This window comes from Barbus barbus (assembly GCF_936440315.1).
Source record: "Barbus barbus genome assembly, chromosome: 34".
Taxonomy (NCBI): Eukaryota; Metazoa; Chordata; class Actinopteri; order Cypriniformes; family Cyprinidae; genus Barbus; species Barbus barbus.
Genome location: NC_136762.1, coordinates 20,113,264 through 20,132,286, shown reverse-complemented (window position 1 = coordinate 20,132,286; position 19,023 = coordinate 20,113,264). Strand labels below are relative to the sequence as shown.

The window sequence follows — 19,023 nt, the reverse complement described above, 5'->3', positions numbered from 1 at the left end:
GTATGTTCAGGAATGCAACAAATGAATATATGGTGCTTGTTCTGCAGCTTTGTTGGCGTTTGGGGTGAAGGAGTCTGCCATGGTCAATAAAGTGTTCACCTGTGTTAATGTTCTGGTCCTGATGTTTGTGGTCGTGTCGGGCCTGATCAAAGGAACCCTCAAAAACTGGAGCCTGGATCCTAAGGAAATCCTCAACCAAACATCCTATGAGAAGTAAATACTTTTTTTTTTTTTCTATGATAGGCACTGTATATCTTGTGAAATGTGGATTTTATTACTGATCAAAGTCATGAAAGAAACAAGTAATGTATTTTTTGCTGAAAGTTTTTGCAACAGATCTTTTCTTCCATATTTTTACATGCATCTGAGTGTAACAAATTATAGTGAAAGATCAGATGTTGATTGGATTTGGAGATGTGTTATTGTATACTAAAACAAAAAAATAAAAAGAATTAGTTTTAATTGAAATACAGCTGAAAATATTAGGTAACTAACCAAAATTACTAAAACTGAAATAAAAATAAATGAAAGTTAAACAGAAATATATATATATATATATATATATATATATATATATAACTGAAAATATGTATAAAACATTTATGCTAATTCAAAACATTAGTAATTGCTCCACCAGAAAGACATCTGTCATTTTCACCAGAAGATTGAAATATGACAGGATTACACATTACAGGGTCACAAAATGAAGAATTTCAATATTTGCATGAATGAACCATTTATAGTAAGATCAATAACATGCATTTAGAAAACAGAACTTATATGAAATGAAAACAAAAAAGTCTCAAAAACAGGCTTCGTTTTCTTGTAAGGAAACCAAAAATTCCCCTTGAAAATAAATATATTTAAATTGTGGCATTTGTTGCACTGCCTTCAATTTTTGCATATCATAAATTTTAAATTGTCAAATTATACTACTAAAAATTAGTGCTGTCAAACGATTAATAGCGATTAATCACATGATCCAAAATAAAAGTGTTTGTTTACGTAATATGTGTGTGTACTGTGTATATGTAAACGCACTCATAAAGTATATATTTTGAAAATATTTACATGTATTTACAGGCATATAGTTTTAGATATATAATTTATATTATATATAAATATTTAATATTCAAATACAACACATTCTTCTTAAATATAATCATGCATGTGTGTGTATTTATATATACATAATAAATAAACAGTACACACACATATATTATGTAAACAAAAACTTTTATTTTGGATGCAATCGTTTGACAGCACTAAAATCAAATGAAATTTTACAAGGAAAGTCTTAATGATAATCTAAATCATAATGTGAAAAATGAACATTTCAATGCTCCTAGAAATGGTTTATATTGTTGTCTGAGGGAGATACTATAGCCTAGTACTTGTTTGTATTTTCAGTGCGTCAGAGCTGTTGCCGTCTGAAGGGAGTTTGGGTGTTGGTGGTTTCATGCCGTTCGGTTTCTCTGGAGTTCTGTCCGGTGCTGCCACCTGTTTCTATGCTTTTGTTGGGTTTGATTGTATCGCCACAACAGGTGAGTTCTTCATTTTCTATAACAGTACAATTTAGCTTTTGAGCCTATTTTGAGTTTGATCTAACTGAGATGCATTCCAAAACTTTTTATTTATTATTTCTTTGGCTTCCTGTGTAAATAAAGGCCTTCTCCTCTCTGTTTGTGATTCAGGTGAGGAGGTGAAGAATCCTCAGAGGGCGATACCCATTGGCATTGTAGCATCTCTTCTCATCTGTTTCGTCGCCTACTTCGGCGTATCAGCCGCCCTCACGATGATGATGCCGTACTACCTGCTGGATAAGAACAGCCCTCTTCCTGTGGCCTTCAAATACGTGGGCTGGGAAGGGGCAACGTACGCAGTAGCCATTGGTTCCCTTTGTGCTTTGTCCACCAGGTAAGAACTACACAGGTGGTTTACAAGTTATGCCCGTTTTGGGGTGTGTTTGTGTATTTGCATAGCATTGTTTGTTTTTAAAGCTGCAGTATGTCATTTCTGTGCCATTTTGGCACCAAACTTCTTCAGAAAAAAAGATATTAGAAATGGATATGTCTATAAAAATACACATGCACAAAATGCTTATTGAAATGATTTAAAGTGGTTATATGACCTTTTTAATACCGGAACTGTGAGATATGAAGATTTAATACATTAATTACTACTAAGTTAATTCAGCTGCAAGTAATTATAATGTTTTATTTTAATGTGATTTACATATTGTTTCATATGTTTTAAAGTGTCACGAAAAACTCTTACAAATGATTATACAATCAAACGTTGCACATATATTTCAGTCAAGTCTCACAAACGATAATGAATGACTGTAGAAATAGAATGATTATTGTCATGGAATGGGAACCTGAAGTGGGTGGGGCTTAGCCCAGACTGTCTCTGATTGGTTACAAGCTGTATAAACTCTTTGCTCTGTTCAGTTTTTGCAAACATTATTCAGGTATAACATGTCTTGCATCATGTGCAAATGTACCATTTTTCAAAAGTTTGGGGTTAGTAAGATTTTATTTTTTGAAAGAACAGCATATACGTGAAATATAAATGTTTTTTTACATTATAAATGTCTTTACTGTCATTGTTAAAATTAATTTCTAAAAAAAAATACCTCAAACTTTTGAATGGTATTGTATTGCATAGGATCTCAAAAAATATGGTTTGCTTTTTCATGACACTTTAAAGGCATATTTGTAAAGCTAATTAGCTTCAGTAGAGGTTAAATGCATGGCTTGAATCTGTTTCTCTCCCTTCAACTAGTCTGTTGGGCTCCATGTTCCCAATGCCCCGTGTAATATGGGCTATGGCTGAAGACGGGCTGCTCTTCAAGTTCTTGGCCAACATCAATGAAAAATCCAAAACACCCATAATGGCCACTGTAACCTCAGGCATAGTGGCAGGTGAGGATGCTCATTCAAACTACTAACAGACTCGCTCCTTTACAGATCTCACAGCGATCCGGCCCACAACCTCTCAAACTGCACCATGACTAAATACAGACTAAACTTATCCACTAAACTCCAACAATGCCCAAAAAAAAGACCCATAACCGCTGCAGCACTGCTTTTTGTGCCAACAATAGGCTTTATTTAAGCCTATGTGTTCAGAGAATTGCAGCAGTGACATTAAACTGTTAGTAGACTACACAAAACAACACAGATATACAGTTTGGTCACATTTATGAATACAAAAATTCATAAAGTTACATTTCATTCAAGGAGCTGAACTATAAGGGGTATATTGAGCTTCTGCTCTCTGTTATGTTCAGCTTTAGTGGTGAGGCTAGAGGCATCTGCGATTGTCTGAACCATATATCCACTCATCCTCCCTCCCTTGCTTGTGTAGTCTGCTGGGCTCCATGTGTCACTTTTTCTTTAAATAGATTTATGATCACACCCGTGTGGAAAAAGCAGTTCGGTGTCATTTATAATGTAATATATTCAGAAATTATAGTTTAAATGTACTTTAGTGTGTACATACTATCACACCTAAAACCTTTTAATTGCATGTTAAGCATTAAATGCAAATACACTCATTGTTAATAAGACTTATATTTCTGTATTACTGCTAGCAATAGGTGTATTTTTATAAGTAGGGGATTGTAACTGAACAGGATATGTGGCAATGCTAAGAGAGGATATGCAGCGTTGGGTGTCATGGGCCACACAGAATCTAAATGAGTGAAAAGCTTAGTTTGTTTTGTCTTTAAATTGACACATCATTAACCATTTCTTAATGTTTTGACAGGTTGTAACAGATTATCTATTGTTACCGATTTGTTGGTGGCTGTTAAATGTTATATGCCACAAGAATATGTTTACAATTCTCTATTAACACTGAAATAACACTACTGTTCAAAAGTTTGGGGTCAGTAAGGTGTTATTTATTTATTTCTTTTAAGAAATAAAGTTTTCTTCTGCAAGGATGCATTAAATTGATCAAAAGTGACAGTTAAGACTTGCATTGTTACCAAAGATCAAAAATTGCAAAACATAAAATTGCAACATTGAAAATAATAAATGTTACATGATTTCTGAAAGATCATGTGAAATAGATGGCTGTAATAACGACTGCGTAAAATTGAGGAATAAGATACATTTTAAAATATATTAAAAATAGAAAACAGTTATTTGAAATTGTAACTATTTAACAATATTAATGTTTTTACTGTAGGTTTAATCAAATAAATACAGTTTTGGTGAATATACAATCCTTTTTTTTTCTTCGAAAACATAAGTTAATGACATTTAATGATTATTTGGGGTGGGGGGATATCTTATGCTCATCAAAACTGTATTTATTTGATTAAACCTATGGACCCCAAGCATTTGAATGGTAGTGTATTCATATTTATTCTGATGACAATATTAACACAACAGAATTAGTATTCATGAACTTGTTATGCTTATTACAATTAATAGAGCTGAATCATTGTCCTGCAGTAACACACTCCTCTTCTCTCCACAGCGGTGATGGCTTTTCTGTTTGATCTGAAAGATCTGGTTGATCTCATGTCTATTGGCACTCTGCTGGCTTACACACTAGTTGCGGCCTGTGTCTTAGTCTTGAGGTACGGCTTCAGATTTCTGCTATGAACATTTTGGAAGGAAGTTTTTCCATCATAAAACAAGAGTTTGATAATTTTGCAGTCTGATGTTGCAAGTACTGAGTTCCTCAATCTGTTAATTACTTCAGACTCTATGGAAAAAAAGAAAGAGTGGATAATCTTTTTAGAGACATTGTTGTCCTCCGCTCATTTTTTATTAATTTATATTTAATTCACATAAACATTGTTTTACTCCCTTGAAAATGTATTTGCGTGGTGCCCCCTTGGACGTGGTGCCCCTGGGCACTTGCCCAATTGCCCATATGGTTAATCCGCCTATGCTCACAGCAGTGTAACGCCGTATTTATTGGCAGTAGCAAGTTCTTGTACTTGCAGCAGCACTAATATATAACAACAGCAGCAGCAATTCAGTAGCATAGCAGATCTATTCCACCAAGACCATGCATTAATATTGTCATATCCATTACCATGCCAAAATCTTTCAGGAGCTGTCATGATAGAAATGGATTTAGTTTTAGTAAACAATAATAAGCATAATTCATATTAAGGTGTAGACTATTATATTTCTCTCTCTCAGGTACCAGCCACAGCAGCCCAGTGTGAATGTCCAGTATCAGAGAGCCAGCTGTCAGGAGGAAACCGAGGCCGATTCCATCAACGAGAGCAGTGCTGGTTTCCTGCCTGGATCTCAAGATCTCTGCACCCTCAGCAACCTTCTGTCCCCCAAAAACGAGGAGCCGTCTCATCTCTCTGGCTTCACTGTTAACATCTGCACCAGTGTATTAGGTTAGACGCATGCAGATGCACATTTTAAAATAACGAATGTATTCACTTTATCAGCCTTGAGTTCTAATTAGATTAGCAATGAATTGACTTCACAGTGTGAGTCACACAGCTTCCCTTCCTCCCTGTGCAGGTGTTCTGGTGTGTTTGTTCTGTGTCGTGGCGGTTCAGGGTGGATTTCAGATCTGGGTTCTTGTGGTTCTTGCCAGTCTGGCTGTGGTTTGTTTCTTCATCACCATGATAATATGGCGGCAGCCTGAGAGCAAGACAAAACTGTCTTTTAAGGTAAACAAATACCTGCATGCACACACAGGGAGTTTTATAATCGGTGTTTATAGCAGCTTGTAAAGACAGGCGGGTGTGTGTGTGTACCCAGGTTCCTCTGCTGCCGTTCCTTCCCGTCCTCAGCATGTTCATTAACGTGTACCTGATGATGCAGCTGGACGCAGGTACCTGGATGCGCTTCGCCATTTGGATGGCCATAGGTAAGTCAATAATTTCTCATCGTACGTTCATTGTTTTGCTCAGGACTTCGTGACACTATGGTGGGTGGACGTAGGATCTTCTAGCATGGTAAATACACCTAGTGCACTTTGAGAGCAAAATTAAGAACTCAAACCCGTTTTCTGTGACCAAACTGAACAAAGTAAAAAAAAATAATAATAATAATTATTATTGAATATTATATATTATCATTATTAATAACAAGACGTTAATGTATTGCTATTGTTATACAACTGCACTGTGAAATAAAACATTAATTTCATAATTATTTTAATCACAATAACGGCCAAAGGTTTAACATTTTTCAGTGTTTTTTTTTCTTTCTTTCTTTTCTTTTTTCTTTGAATGCATAGTCTTTTGCATCGATTATAAAAATTTCTGCCTTGCATGGTGATCATAATCCACATCGGATCTCAAACAGAATTTATTTCAAACACTCGCTGCTGTTTGAAAGTGAGGTTTGAGCTAAAATTATTTTAAAAGTCTTTAATGCTGGTACGTCTTATAGCTGTTAACTTGAAATAACTATGAAATGATCCGCGGCGCTGACGCTCTCCAGACGTGGAAAACTCCGCCTTTGTTCATAACCACTACTCTAGCCCCAGCTGGTCCAATAATAATTAATAATCACAATAAACTTTGATTACAGACAGAAAACAAGTACAAGGTCTTCTGCTGTCCTTGACCTTCTGTGTTTCTTTCTAGGTTTTGTTATTTATTTTGGCTATGGGATGAGGCACAGCACAGAGGCGGCCTTGGCCAGTAACGACACAGAAGACACCTTCAAAGCGACAATGACAAACGAACCAGCCACACCTGAGAAAGAGGCTTTCTTGAGCAACGGTATTACTGTCCGAGCAGAGGAGAGCAGTGACCCTTGAGAAAACACTTGAAATACCCTGTTACGGATGAAATTGTGTGCTCACTACACTGATGTATGTGACTTACAACAACTGAAACGTCCAAACCGAGAGCTGCTATTGATGTTCAAGACAATGTCCTTTATGTGTTACTGTAGGTCCGAAGCACCTTTAAGCAGCATTTCTACATGTAGCTATTATTATTTACCAGATGAATCGCCTGTTATTCAGGTAAAACGTGAAGGATAGAATTAATGATTATTATGTGTACACAAGGATGTACACTGCATTATTGGAAAAGTCGGTTCTTCCTTTGTCAAATTGGTTTATTTTATCTATTTATTTTTGTAGCATGTTGCTGTCATGCTTGATAACTGTTTTGAGCAATACACATTGCATTGTTACAAGGGGTGGCACGGTACATGTATTCGTACCGAACCGTCACGGTACAGACATCTCGGTTCGGTGCATGAGGCCTTATGATGAATACAGGCAAGTCACCCCCAATCCAGAAGGGGGCGCCCACAGTAATGCAATGCTGTTTGATAACCGCCAGCAGAAGAACAGCGAATGCCATGTAGCGCTATCCGTATCCCTTCTAGGGGGCTGTATCCGAAATCGCCCCTATACCCTCGTTCCCTACATTAGTCCACTCATACAGTTCAGTTGAAGGAGTGAATGAAAACGAGTGAGTGAATTCGGACACTGAGTGCACCGGAAGGACTGCCGCTTTTGCACAGTTTGCTTGCTGTTTAATCATTTGATGCAGGCAGCTCCAGTAGTAAGATTGAAGGATTTATCTTGAACTCTGTCACAGAAATTATGTATAAACCCTAATAGTCAATTTTACAATAAATTTTGTGCCTGTTGTATTACGCTGTATGCGCTTCTAAAATGAATGAATGGATGATTCAGCTGCGGGCGCCATCTTCTGGTGAGACGCAGGAATTCATTCGGCACGCGACTCTCACAGTGCATTCTGGGGATTCTCTAGCCGTTGAGTGTACATCGGTTGTACACTCGTTTTTGCGGTGCATTGTGGGATTGAATGAGTGCACTCGAGACCATCCATGGTTTCGAACACCACTTAAAATGGCTGTCCCCTCAAATAGTGCACTATTTGAGGGTATGGGGGGGGGGGGATTTCGGATACAACCTTAGAGTTGAGCACTTGAAAACAAAGCCCACTAGACAGTGACCATGTCTCTCATATAGACCGACAAAGGAGTATACTTTAAAGTCTTGCGCACTCAACTGTTTGTGAAATGGAGCTTTGTGCTCGTGTATCCTACCTCTCTCATTCGTCACAAATCCAAATATTCCATAATATTTCCATATTTGCTATGTAACATATCTGAATACTAAACTATTATTTATGTAAATTATAGGCTTTGTACTTCAGTCGCATTCAAACGGTGACACAGAGGCGGGTGCGCTGATGTTTGGCTCACTGTATTTTATTTTGATAAAGTACCAACTGCGCTGTCGAGTTAGCAATGCTGGAACGGATGTGTGTTTTTGTTTGTGTGTGTGTGTGTGTGCGTGCGCTCCGGCACGATCACTTCAACTGTATACCAGCAGAATCTATTTTAATCAGCAGAATCAAGCAGATTTCATATATATATATACCGAAATCGTATTGAACTGTGACCCCCGAACCGTGACATCGGTGTACCGTGCCACCTCTAATTGTTACCCATAATTCCCTTTGTGGTGTGCGTTTTGTATGTTGAATTCTGGGGATGCACCAATTTAAAGATTTTGTTATTCTGAAAGATATCTGCTGATAGCAACAGTTGTTTTATCATCGACCTTGCTTTAAAACATGGAATATTAAACCGCTTCAAAATAAATATTCATTTTACTTTCTATGACGTTTCAAATATTTACTTAGCTGACACAAGGTGCTTTAATTCAATTTGATCAATATGAGAAGGTTATTCATGCTGCAAAGTCCGATTTTTATTTTCTTTGATTGGTCTGTAACTGTCCAGTGCCTTTTCTCACCCTTTCTGATTGACCGAGCTAATGTCTCCTCACACTGACAATGACTTTTAGTGGCTGACACTAGTGCCACCTCTCAGACTTTGAAGCAGTTGCCAAACCTTTGGGATGGGAGAAAAAAAAATGAAAATAAAGTCTTGGATCTGTGAAAATCTCTGTTCAGAGGAATTCTAATGCTTGTTTGTTTGGTCGGTTTCCTTTCCATTCGGTTCTTGTGTGCATGCTGATTCTCTGTTAGCGGTTTTACATTTGCATCTGGTGTTGGGCTAAATATTTTTGTACAGTATTTTTGGACTTTTGAGTGTTGTACTTTTATTGTCCAAATTGTAGCCTGTTTATATAAAAGCATAAAGCCAAAGAATTCATTATGAGTTGATTTGAAACTGCATTATTTTATTGACATTTTACATGGGGAAAAAAACCTTAACAGAACTTTTATAAACAGACACTTTATTGCAATGTCACAGTACATTTTCTACATTGTAGTTTAAGTAATTGAATAAATCTACATTTGGTTGTTAATGTCAAAATTTTAAGGGAACTGTAAATTTACTGTAAATATTTGCCGTTTTTGTTGCATTTGATTTTCTTGTTTATAAAAAAAGTTTCTTGTATGTTTTTTTTTTTTTTTTAGTACATTGCAACTATTCAAACTGGGCTTATTTAATGTAATTTGTCTGTATTTTAACACCAAATGTGAGCAACTCCTTGACAACAGTTGTCTCGGAGCAAAACACTCAATTTTTCCCCTTTTCAAGATTGTCACAACAATTAAAAGTCAACACTCCAGTTCCAAAAAAAATTCTGGGTTACATTGTAATGTAAGTAAATGGGGCCAACTGATAAATGTAAAGATATACTAACTCAGATTAGACCATTAAGTTAGGTTTGGGGTTAGTCGAATACGTTGACATACTTGCAAAGATTCTTATAGTCAGTCTAAAGTGGACTATCAAAATAAACTGTTACCAAAATAGAGAATCAGGTAAATCCAACATGGAATGTTTCAAAAGAAGTAGAATGTTCCCAGTCAGCCGTTTCAAAAATTAGGTGCAAGTATAAACAGAATGGAAAGGTTATAAAATGAAAACATACAGCCAGACCAAGGAAGACTTCAAAGGGTCAGGATAGAAAACTTGAAAATAGAAAATGCACAACAAAATAAATGAAAAACAACTGGGCCAATGTATGTGAGAGAACTGTAAGAAACCGGCTGAGTGAAATGAGATTTACAAATGAAAACCAGCAGCAAACAAGGTTACTGTGGGCTAAAGAGAAGAAGTCATGGAGTGTGGATGATTGGATGAAAGCGATATTCAGTGATGAATCACAAATCTGCATTGGACACGGAGATGATGCTGGAACTTATGTCTGGTGCCGTTCTAATGAAATGCATAAAGATGACCGCCTGAAGAAAACAATCAAATTGTTGCATGTCAGGTATATGACCATGGGAAATGGCAATCCATACCTCAACAGTCAACACATTGAAATTTGGACTCTTTTCTCATTCCATCAACTGAAAAGAAGTTTGGTGATAATTGTCATTTTTCAGAATGGTAATGCATCTTGCCACAGTGCAAAGAGTGTTAACTTTTCATCCGGAAAGGCATATCAATGACATGGCCAGCAAACAGTCCAGATCTCATTCCGATACAAAGAAATATATATATATGTATGGTGGAAATTGAAAAAAAAAAAACTGGTCCATGGCAAGACTCCATCTTGCAAAGCTGTCAACTGATATTCAAGAAAGTTGGAACCAGCTTGATGAAGAATATTGTGTTTTTTGCTTGATTATTAATTTTTTTTCCCCCCTCAACACGGAATGATTCCATAATTTGTTCCCCTACTTAATATGGAAAAAAAATTCCATTAAAGGAGTTTAATCTCATTTGTTTGAGATATTGTAGATGTTGTCCTCATTTGTAAGTCACTTTGGATAAATGTGTCTGCTAAATGACTAAATAATATTATGTTTCACATAACCACAATACTGAATTATTAAACAAAAGTAGTTTTGTATCATATCTGTGATTCATTTATTTGTTATGAAGTAAAAAAAAATCATCGATAAGTGTGGTTATTCCATAATTTTTGCCAGGGGTTGTAGTATGTTAAAATATTAATTAGATGTTCATATTATTCCCTTGTGCTGTTCCTAATTATTACTGAAAGTAATTGAAGCCCAGACTTAAAATAATAAATTAAGGCCATAAAAATAAACAGCAGTGAATAAGAATGCAAATACAAACACAGTGGCTTTGACCAAATACCCACACTCGCAGTCTTTGCACTTGACCACTCGACTACTTAAATGACGTATTTCCTGTGTTTGGCCCATGTGTTCAAGTGAAGACCACAAGTGTGTGTTGAACTATTCATTACCTGATGGGACACATTTATAGTGTTGTAAAAATGTAAATTTTTAAATAATAATTTGAAATACTTTGCAGCACCAGGTTCAGAATCTAAATGTCTTATGTTGTTGGATTAAGGCTCCCCTCTCTGACTACTCTATACTCTTTTCCTTACAAACCCGATTCCAAAAAAGTTGGGACACTGTACAAATTGTGAATAAAAACAGAATGCAATGATGTGGAAGTTTCAAATTTCAATATTTTATTCAGAATACAACATAGATGACATATCAAATATTTAAACTGAGAAAATTTATCATTTTAAGGGAAAAATAAAAATAAAATTTATTTTAATAATAAATTAAAAATTTATTTTAAATTTCATGGCATCAACACATCTCAAAAAAGTTGGGACAAGGCCATGTTTACCACTGTGTGGCATCCCCTCTTCTTTTTATAACAGTCTGCAAACGTCTGGGGACTGAGGAGACAAGTTGCTCAAGTTTAGGAATAGGAATGTTGTCCCATTCTTGTCTAATACAGGCTTCTAGTTGCTCAACTGTCTTAGGTCTTTGTCGCATCTTCCTCTTTATGATGCGCCAAATGTTTTCTATGGGTGAAAGATCTGGACTGCAAGCTGGCCATTTCAGTACCCGGATCCTCCTTCTACGCAGCCATGATGTTGTAATTGATGCAGTATGTGGTCTGGCATTGTCATGTTGGAAAATGCAAGGTATTCCCTGAAAGAGACAACGTCTGGATGGGAGCATATGTTGTTCTAGAACTTGGATATACCTTTCAGCATTGATGGTGCCTTTCCAGATGTGTAAGCTGCCCATGCCACACGCACTCATGCAACCCCATACCATCAGAGATGCAGGCTTCTGAACTGAGCGCTGATAAGAACTTGGTTTGTCCTTGTCCTCTTTAGTCCGGATGACATGGTGTCCCAATTTGCCAAAAAGAACTTCAAATTTTGATTCGTCTGACCACAGAACAGTTTTCCACTTTGCCACAGTCCATTTTAAATAAGCCTTGGCCCAGAGAAAACGCCTGCGCTTCTGGATCATGTTTAGATATGGCTTCTTTTTTGACCTATAGAGTTTTAGCCGGCAACAGTGAATGGCACGGTGGATTGTGTTCACCAACAATGTTTTCTGGAAGTATTCCTGAGCCCATGTTGTGATTTCCATTACAGTAGCATTCCTGTAAGTGATGCAGTGCCGTCTAAGGGCCGAAGATCACGGGCATCCAGTATGGTTTTCCGGCCTTGACCCTTACGCACAGAGATTGTTCCAGATTCTCTGAATCTTTGGATGATATTATGCACTGTAGATGATGATAACTTCAAACACCTTTGCAATTTTTCTCTGAGAAACTCCTTTCTGATATTGCTCCACTATTTTTCGCGGCAGCATTGGGGAAATTGGTGATCCTCTTGCCATCTTGACTTCTGAGAGACACTGCCACTCTGAGAGGCTCTTTTTATACCCAATCATGTTGCCAATTGACCTAATAAGTTGCAAATTGGTCCTCCAGCTGTTCCTTATATGTACATTTAACTTTTCTTGCCTCTTACCTGTCCCAACTTTTTTGGAATGTGTAGCTCTCATGAAATCCAAAATGAGCCAATATTTGGCATGACATTTCAAAATGTCTCACTTTCAACATTTGATATGTTATCTATATTCTATTGTGAATAAAATATAAGTTTATGAGATTTGTAAATTATTGCATTCCTTTTTTATTCGTAATTTGTAGTGTCCCAACTTTTTTGGAATCGGGTTTGTATGCGTTGTCTGAATACAGATCTCTTTAACTTACTTTTGTGTATGGGCTCTACTTCAATAAGATGTATTCCCCAAATACAACAATACTCAATAAAGAGAGGATTTAAAGATATGTATTTTAAAGAAATAGTCATTTGAAATAATGAACATTAAGCGAAATACTACAATATAACTTACAATAACTTACAAGCATCCTGTCTCTGTAAACTGACCTGTCAATCATCTTGTCACAGAGTTCCCACGCGTCCTGGAAAACTGGAAAAATTGATGACTAATAATCCAGCCCTGGAAAACACATGGAAAATGAGATCAAATGTAAAATGTCCTGGAAAATCTTGTAGTTTCTCCTTGTATATGCTGGACGGCATATGCAATTGTATATACTTCCTCCTCTGTTTGTTTGCAGATCGGGATTTTGCTCGTCAAAGTTTACTGCAGTGTAAACACTCTAGACCACAGGTCTCAAATTCACTACATAAAGCATGTAGTTAACATTATAAGATACTGAAAGGATCTTAAGTACATTTTAAAACAATTTCATGTTAATTATTGCTATATTAATGTAACCATCTATGAACCAGTGCTTTACAGCTGTTATGCTGACATTTTATCCTACCCATTAGATTGTCCAACCAGGGTTTACATCAATATTGCATCATTTTTTAACCCTACTGACCTTAATGTGCATCAGTCACTCCTCTCTTCCTTCTCTGCTAATGTCTCTACTGCTAAAAGGACACATCCTTCTCTTCACTCTCTGAGGCAGAAGTCTCCAAATTCATCCTATCTCAGGGGTAGTGTTGCCAACTGCTTTCAGTTGAAAGTAGCTAAAACTGGTAGCTAAATGTCACTAGATGACATCATAATGCCAATTTCACTAATCTATATAAAGATGAATAGAGATCAGAAGGCAAGATGAGAACTTAGATAAGGTTTGTCCAAGAAGTTGCTATATTTGTACCTAAACTTTTGAAAAAAGTCTCAAAAGGGGTGGGGAAGTCGCTAAATCTAGCTACAAAATAGCTAAATTGGCAACACTGCTCAGGGGTTCCCAAACACGTTCCTGGAGCCTCCCCAACACTGCACATTTTGCATGTCTCCTTTGTAATACACACCCATTTCAGGTCTTGGTCAGGTGTGATTGATAAAGGAGACATGCAAAATGTGCGGTGTTGGGGAGGCTCCAGGAACAAGTTTGTGAACCCCTGGCCTATCTAATCATCCTACTAGTCCGCTTGATCCTATTCCATCTCATCTCCTTCAAGCCATTTCTCCTGCAGTTGTACCTGCACTCACTCGCATCATTAATACATCCTATGGATGCTTCCACATACATTCGCACACCGAAAATGCGAATGTTTTTTTGTTTTTTCGTCCAGTCCGACGCATCTTTTCAGTTTCGCAAACCCGGACTGTCCAATAAAATTTGAGCATTATATCACATGGCCAGAGCAACTGCTGCTACCCAAAAGGCCACCGCGTGGTGGCACTAAAAGCTCAGAAGACTGTTGAGCATGAGCGTAAAAACACTGAAGTAGAGGACTTTTTCCGCAAGAGAGAAGAGTGAATGCTGAGTTCTTGTTATTGTTGGTATTAAGAACAGACTATTCTCACATGTTCTTTATACAGAATAACATTTCTATTAATTCTCCACTGAATTATGTGATCTGAAGAACATTGCCCATCTTCCACGAGCACGAGTGTTTATGAGTCAGAGTTCGTTCACTCTAGACCTGTCAATCATGTAATCATATCTCTTGCTCTTCCGTATATGGCTGATTCTTAGACTATGGGCACTTTTATGTTCTTTGGTCATATTTTTAAAAATACATATAATTTTGGACAAATTCCTCTTTCTTTGTCAAACTAGCAATACAACCACCTTAAAAACTTTTTACTACCTTTCTATTATGATTTTTTCATATTTTTCAACCTCCTTATAGGTGTCAAAATCACTGTTTTCTCCTTGTCGCACACCCAGACTTTTAAACTTCAACAATGAAAATACAGTTTAAAAATATGACATATCTGGTAACTATTAATGTACCTGAATTAAGCACTAGTAAAAGAATTAAAATACATTATAGTATTTAATGTGAGACCACTATCAATATTACTTTTTATACACAATATAGCTGTCGCACAGTATTGGTGTCATTTCCACCACAACACTGTAATGTCCCTTTAAAAGGTTTGTGTGAAAGATTGATTAGGTGGTTTCTATGGAAATGTTCAGTGACATCAGACCACATGTTGGACATGGAGGGAATTTAAATTTGCATCAACAACATATACTACGTCATTTCCAAACATGCTGTACCTTCGAGGGTTTTTTTTAAAGCAAAAAATTTTAAGTTACATAAGAGTGTTTTGCATACATGAAATGCTAAGTATTAATTCAAAGCTAATCAGTGAAGCTATCTTCCATTTTTTCACAAAAAACTACAGAAATGTCATTTCCACCACACTGCCTCTGTGGTGGAAATGACATTTATGGTTTCAAAGTACAATTGATGTGTTTAATGACTTTGTGAATTGAGTTTGAGTGTGACGAGTTTAAGACTTTTTCTAATAAATATCTCTGCTTTTTCTCTACATTCACGTTAATTCATTGTCATTTCCATCACCACACATTTTGTTTTAAATATTTAAAAAATTCTCATCACACATTAAAAATGTATCCACAATTCATGAGATCATGCTCTACTTAAAATAAAAATTCAAGTTATTTATTTTCTAATAAGCTCCAAACCAATATCACATTTCAGAGTGTGACAGGTGTACAGTTCAGCAATAGGGCAGTTAATTTATCTCATTGACTAATGTATAATTATTGTACATTGTGGAAAAACTTGTAAAACTAGTTACAAAAATGATTTTAGACCATTCTTGAGTGGCATAAGTTATTCTATATTTAAATAACAGCTGTATATTGAGATGTGGTGGAAATGACATTTGTTGCAGGTCGGAAAAATGTCAAATATTAACAATTTCTCTTGTAATCTAAGTTTGTCCTCTTACAGACCGTAAAACTAGACAAATTATTTAAACTTATGAGAATGTGTTATGTGACTTTTGAACAAGTTTTTTTTTATTCAACTTCACAAGGCTAAAAATGCCCCTAGTTGAAGTAACGCCCATATATATAAAAAAGAGCAACATTTTATACACATGAAATATGAAAGCAAATAGACCTATAATTATGAAGATATATGTTTTTATGCAGCTCATGTTATTTTATTTATTTACAATAAAGGATGTTTATGACACGTGACAAACAGGTATAGGTCCATTATAAAACATGCAAAGAGTGAATGTCTGCCTATTATAGAATCAAAATCCATTTTAGATCACAATCGGAAGTTATTACAAGTGATTTAAATTTAATTACATACATTTTTAATGTAGCTTGATGCTTGTACCTCTGATTATTTCAGATGTATTCTTGTAAGCATTATGGATATTTTGTGTTTCTGATGAAGAAACAAGTTTATCTTAATTTAATGATATTGAGCAGCGGACAATGTAAATCACACGAGATACATACACTACAAGAAGAAAAAAAACATTGTTGCGTGCAGGCGTGAATTAGCAGAAGGCGAACATTTGTTTCGTGCTCGGTGTGAAAGCAATATTCGCAAGTGATTCGCCTTGCTTTTTCGCATCGCGCTCAGTGTGGAAAGGCCTTAAACACATCTCTTTCAGAGAACTATAGACCGGTTTCTCTTCTTCCTTTCATTGCAAATACACTTGAACGAGCTGTGTTCAATCAAGTCTCTGCCTTTCTCATACCTCCTCAACAGCAACCAGTCTGGTTTCAGAAGTGGATATTCAAGACTGCCTTGCTTTCAGTTGTTGAAGCCCTAAGACTAGTAAGAGCTCATTCCAAATCTTCAATACTTATCTTGCTGGATCTGTCTGCTACTTTTGACACGGTTAACCACCAGATCCTCCTGTCAACACTATTGATAGTTTTAAGTCACGTGTCCGGCTTGAAGACTTGGAGCGCAAAACCTCCATAGAACTGCTGCACTTAAATCACCTCTCAAAAGAATAAACAAAGGTATTTCTGAACAAAATGCAAGTTTTGGCTATTTGCAATCCATATTAAGCACCCGCGGCAATATGTCAATCATAAACAGTGCGGCAACATTGTAAAAACACTTAAAAGTGCCTTAATATATTTAAAACAGTAATATTAAAAGATCAAATTCAGTAATCACCACATTAATGATGCATAGTTTAAACAGGCAAGCAGATGAGGCCGGGAATATGAACGCAATCAGTTTAACGCTTCAGTGTTTTCCTTCTAATGGTTTTCTGGAAAGCCATTTAATGTGAAACTTTGCACATTGCATTTATATTCTGGCTTCATCTTCTTGCCTGTACAAAATATACATCATCAATAAGGTGTCCACTGAATCTCGCCTTTTAATATCTGCGTTTTACTACATTATTACTTGATGCAATCTGCGTAAAAATAGCTCTTCGTTTTGCCCGCCAGGTGGGCGTTCGTATGAGGGTGTGACGTCACGTGAAAACTATCAATTGGCAAAGGGCATTTCAGGAACCGCTCTACAGTGGTTTGAGTTTTACCTTTCAGATTGGTTCTTCAAGGTATCTTGGAGAGGTGAGGTGTCCAAGTCGCAACATCTAACTACTGGAGTGCCTCAGGGCTCAGTTCTTGGACCACTTCTCTTCTCTGCCTACATGGCATCACGAGGTTCTGTCATTCAGAAACATGGCTTTTCATATCACTGCTATGCTGATGACACTCATGATCCGACGATAGCTGCTCGCATCTCAGCTTGTCTAACAGACATTTCTTGCTGGATGAAGGACCATCACCTTTAACTCAACCTTGCCAAGACAGAACTGCTTGTGGTTCCATCAAACCCATCGTTTCTTCACAATTTCACCATCCAGTTAGGCACATCAACCATAACTCAAAAACAGCCCAAAATCTTGGAGTTATGATTGATGATCAGCTGACTTTCTCAGATCATGCTGCCAAAATTGCCCGGTCCTGCAGATTTGCTTTATTTAACATTAAGAAGATCAGGACCTTTCTTTTGGAACATGCTTCACAACTCCTTGTTCAAGCTCTTGTTCTGTACAGGCTGGACTATTGCAATGCTCTCTTGGCAGGTCTTCCAGCCAGTTCTATCAAACCTTTACAATTAATCCAGAACGTGGCAGCAATATTAATTTTTAAAAAAGAAAAAGAATAAAAAGAAAAAAGAATGCACAACACACCTCTGTTTATCACTGGCTACCAATATCTACTCGCATAAAATTCAAAGCATTAATGTTTGCCTACAAAAACACCTCTGGCTCTGCACCCCCTTGCCTACATTCTTTATTGTGCTTTATTGTGTCATCCCAAAGTGGCATAAAATCACTTTCACAGACTTTTAAATTAAATGTTCCCTCCTGGTGGAATAACCTGCCCAACTCAATCCGAGCAGTCCTTAGCCATCGTCAAGAATCAGCTAAACACACATCTCTTCCATCTTATGACCATCTTATGTCATATGACCCTCTAACTCTAGCATTCTCTTTTCTAATTCTATTCTTAAAAAAAAATTATACAGTTAACAAAAGCAAAAAAAAGGCCTCTAACACTAGCTTGCGCTATTCTTTTTCTATATATATATATATATATAAATAAAAATACATTGCTACGTATACTGCATTAAACTAATTGAGACTTGTTATAGCACTTGCATATCATTACTCTTTTGTTTATTTTGATTGCTTCCATTGTCCTCATTTGCAAGTCACTTTGGATAAAAGCATCTGCTAAATGACTAAATGTAAATGTATACCAAAGCAAAAGCAATGGAAAATGAATGCTTCACAAAAACGTCCGGTGACTTTCTGTGAGGCGTAATTTTACAAACAGCATGAGTTCTCCGAGAGCTCTCCGGCTTTCCCTCTCAAAATGCGCAAATGGCTTCATATCACCACATCGCATCTGCACTATAAACGAGCTGCACACTGCACGAATGACACAGGAATTGTCACAGTTTACATGCATCATCATTAAAGTTCATAATTTGCATTTCTTTTTTAAAGGATTAGTTCACTTTTAAAAAAACTTTTGCTGATAATTTACTCACGCCCAT

General features: G+C 36.5%; 1 protein-coding gene across 2 annotated transcripts in view; it reads left to right on the top strand.

Moving 5' to 3' along the window:
* The window catches only part of LOC306854371 (high affinity cationic amino acid transporter 1-like), a 29,657-nt gene extending 20,299 nt beyond the window's left edge, over nt 1–9,358 (top strand). The window contains exons 4-12 of one of the 2 annotated variants that reach the window (XM_079392312.1): nt 48–213; nt 1,411–1,544; nt 1,695–1,917; nt 2,788–2,927; nt 4,495–4,597; nt 5,172–5,380; nt 5,511–5,662; nt 5,754–5,862; nt 6,587–9,358. In XM_079392312.1, the coding sequence (XP_079248438.1) occupies nt 48–213; nt 1,411–1,544; nt 1,695–1,917; nt 2,788–2,927; nt 4,495–4,597; nt 5,172–5,380; nt 5,511–5,662; nt 5,754–5,862; nt 6,587–6,762 (1,412 nt within the window). In that variant the 3' untranslated portion in view covers nt 6,763–9,358. The remainder of the gene's footprint in view (nt 1–47; nt 214–1,410; nt 1,545–1,694; nt 1,918–2,787; nt 2,928–4,494; nt 4,598–5,171; nt 5,381–5,510; nt 5,663–5,753; nt 5,863–6,586) is intronic. The other variant, XM_079392313.1, reaches the window with a different exon arrangement.
* Nucleotides 9,359–19,023: the final 9,665 nt, after the last annotated feature.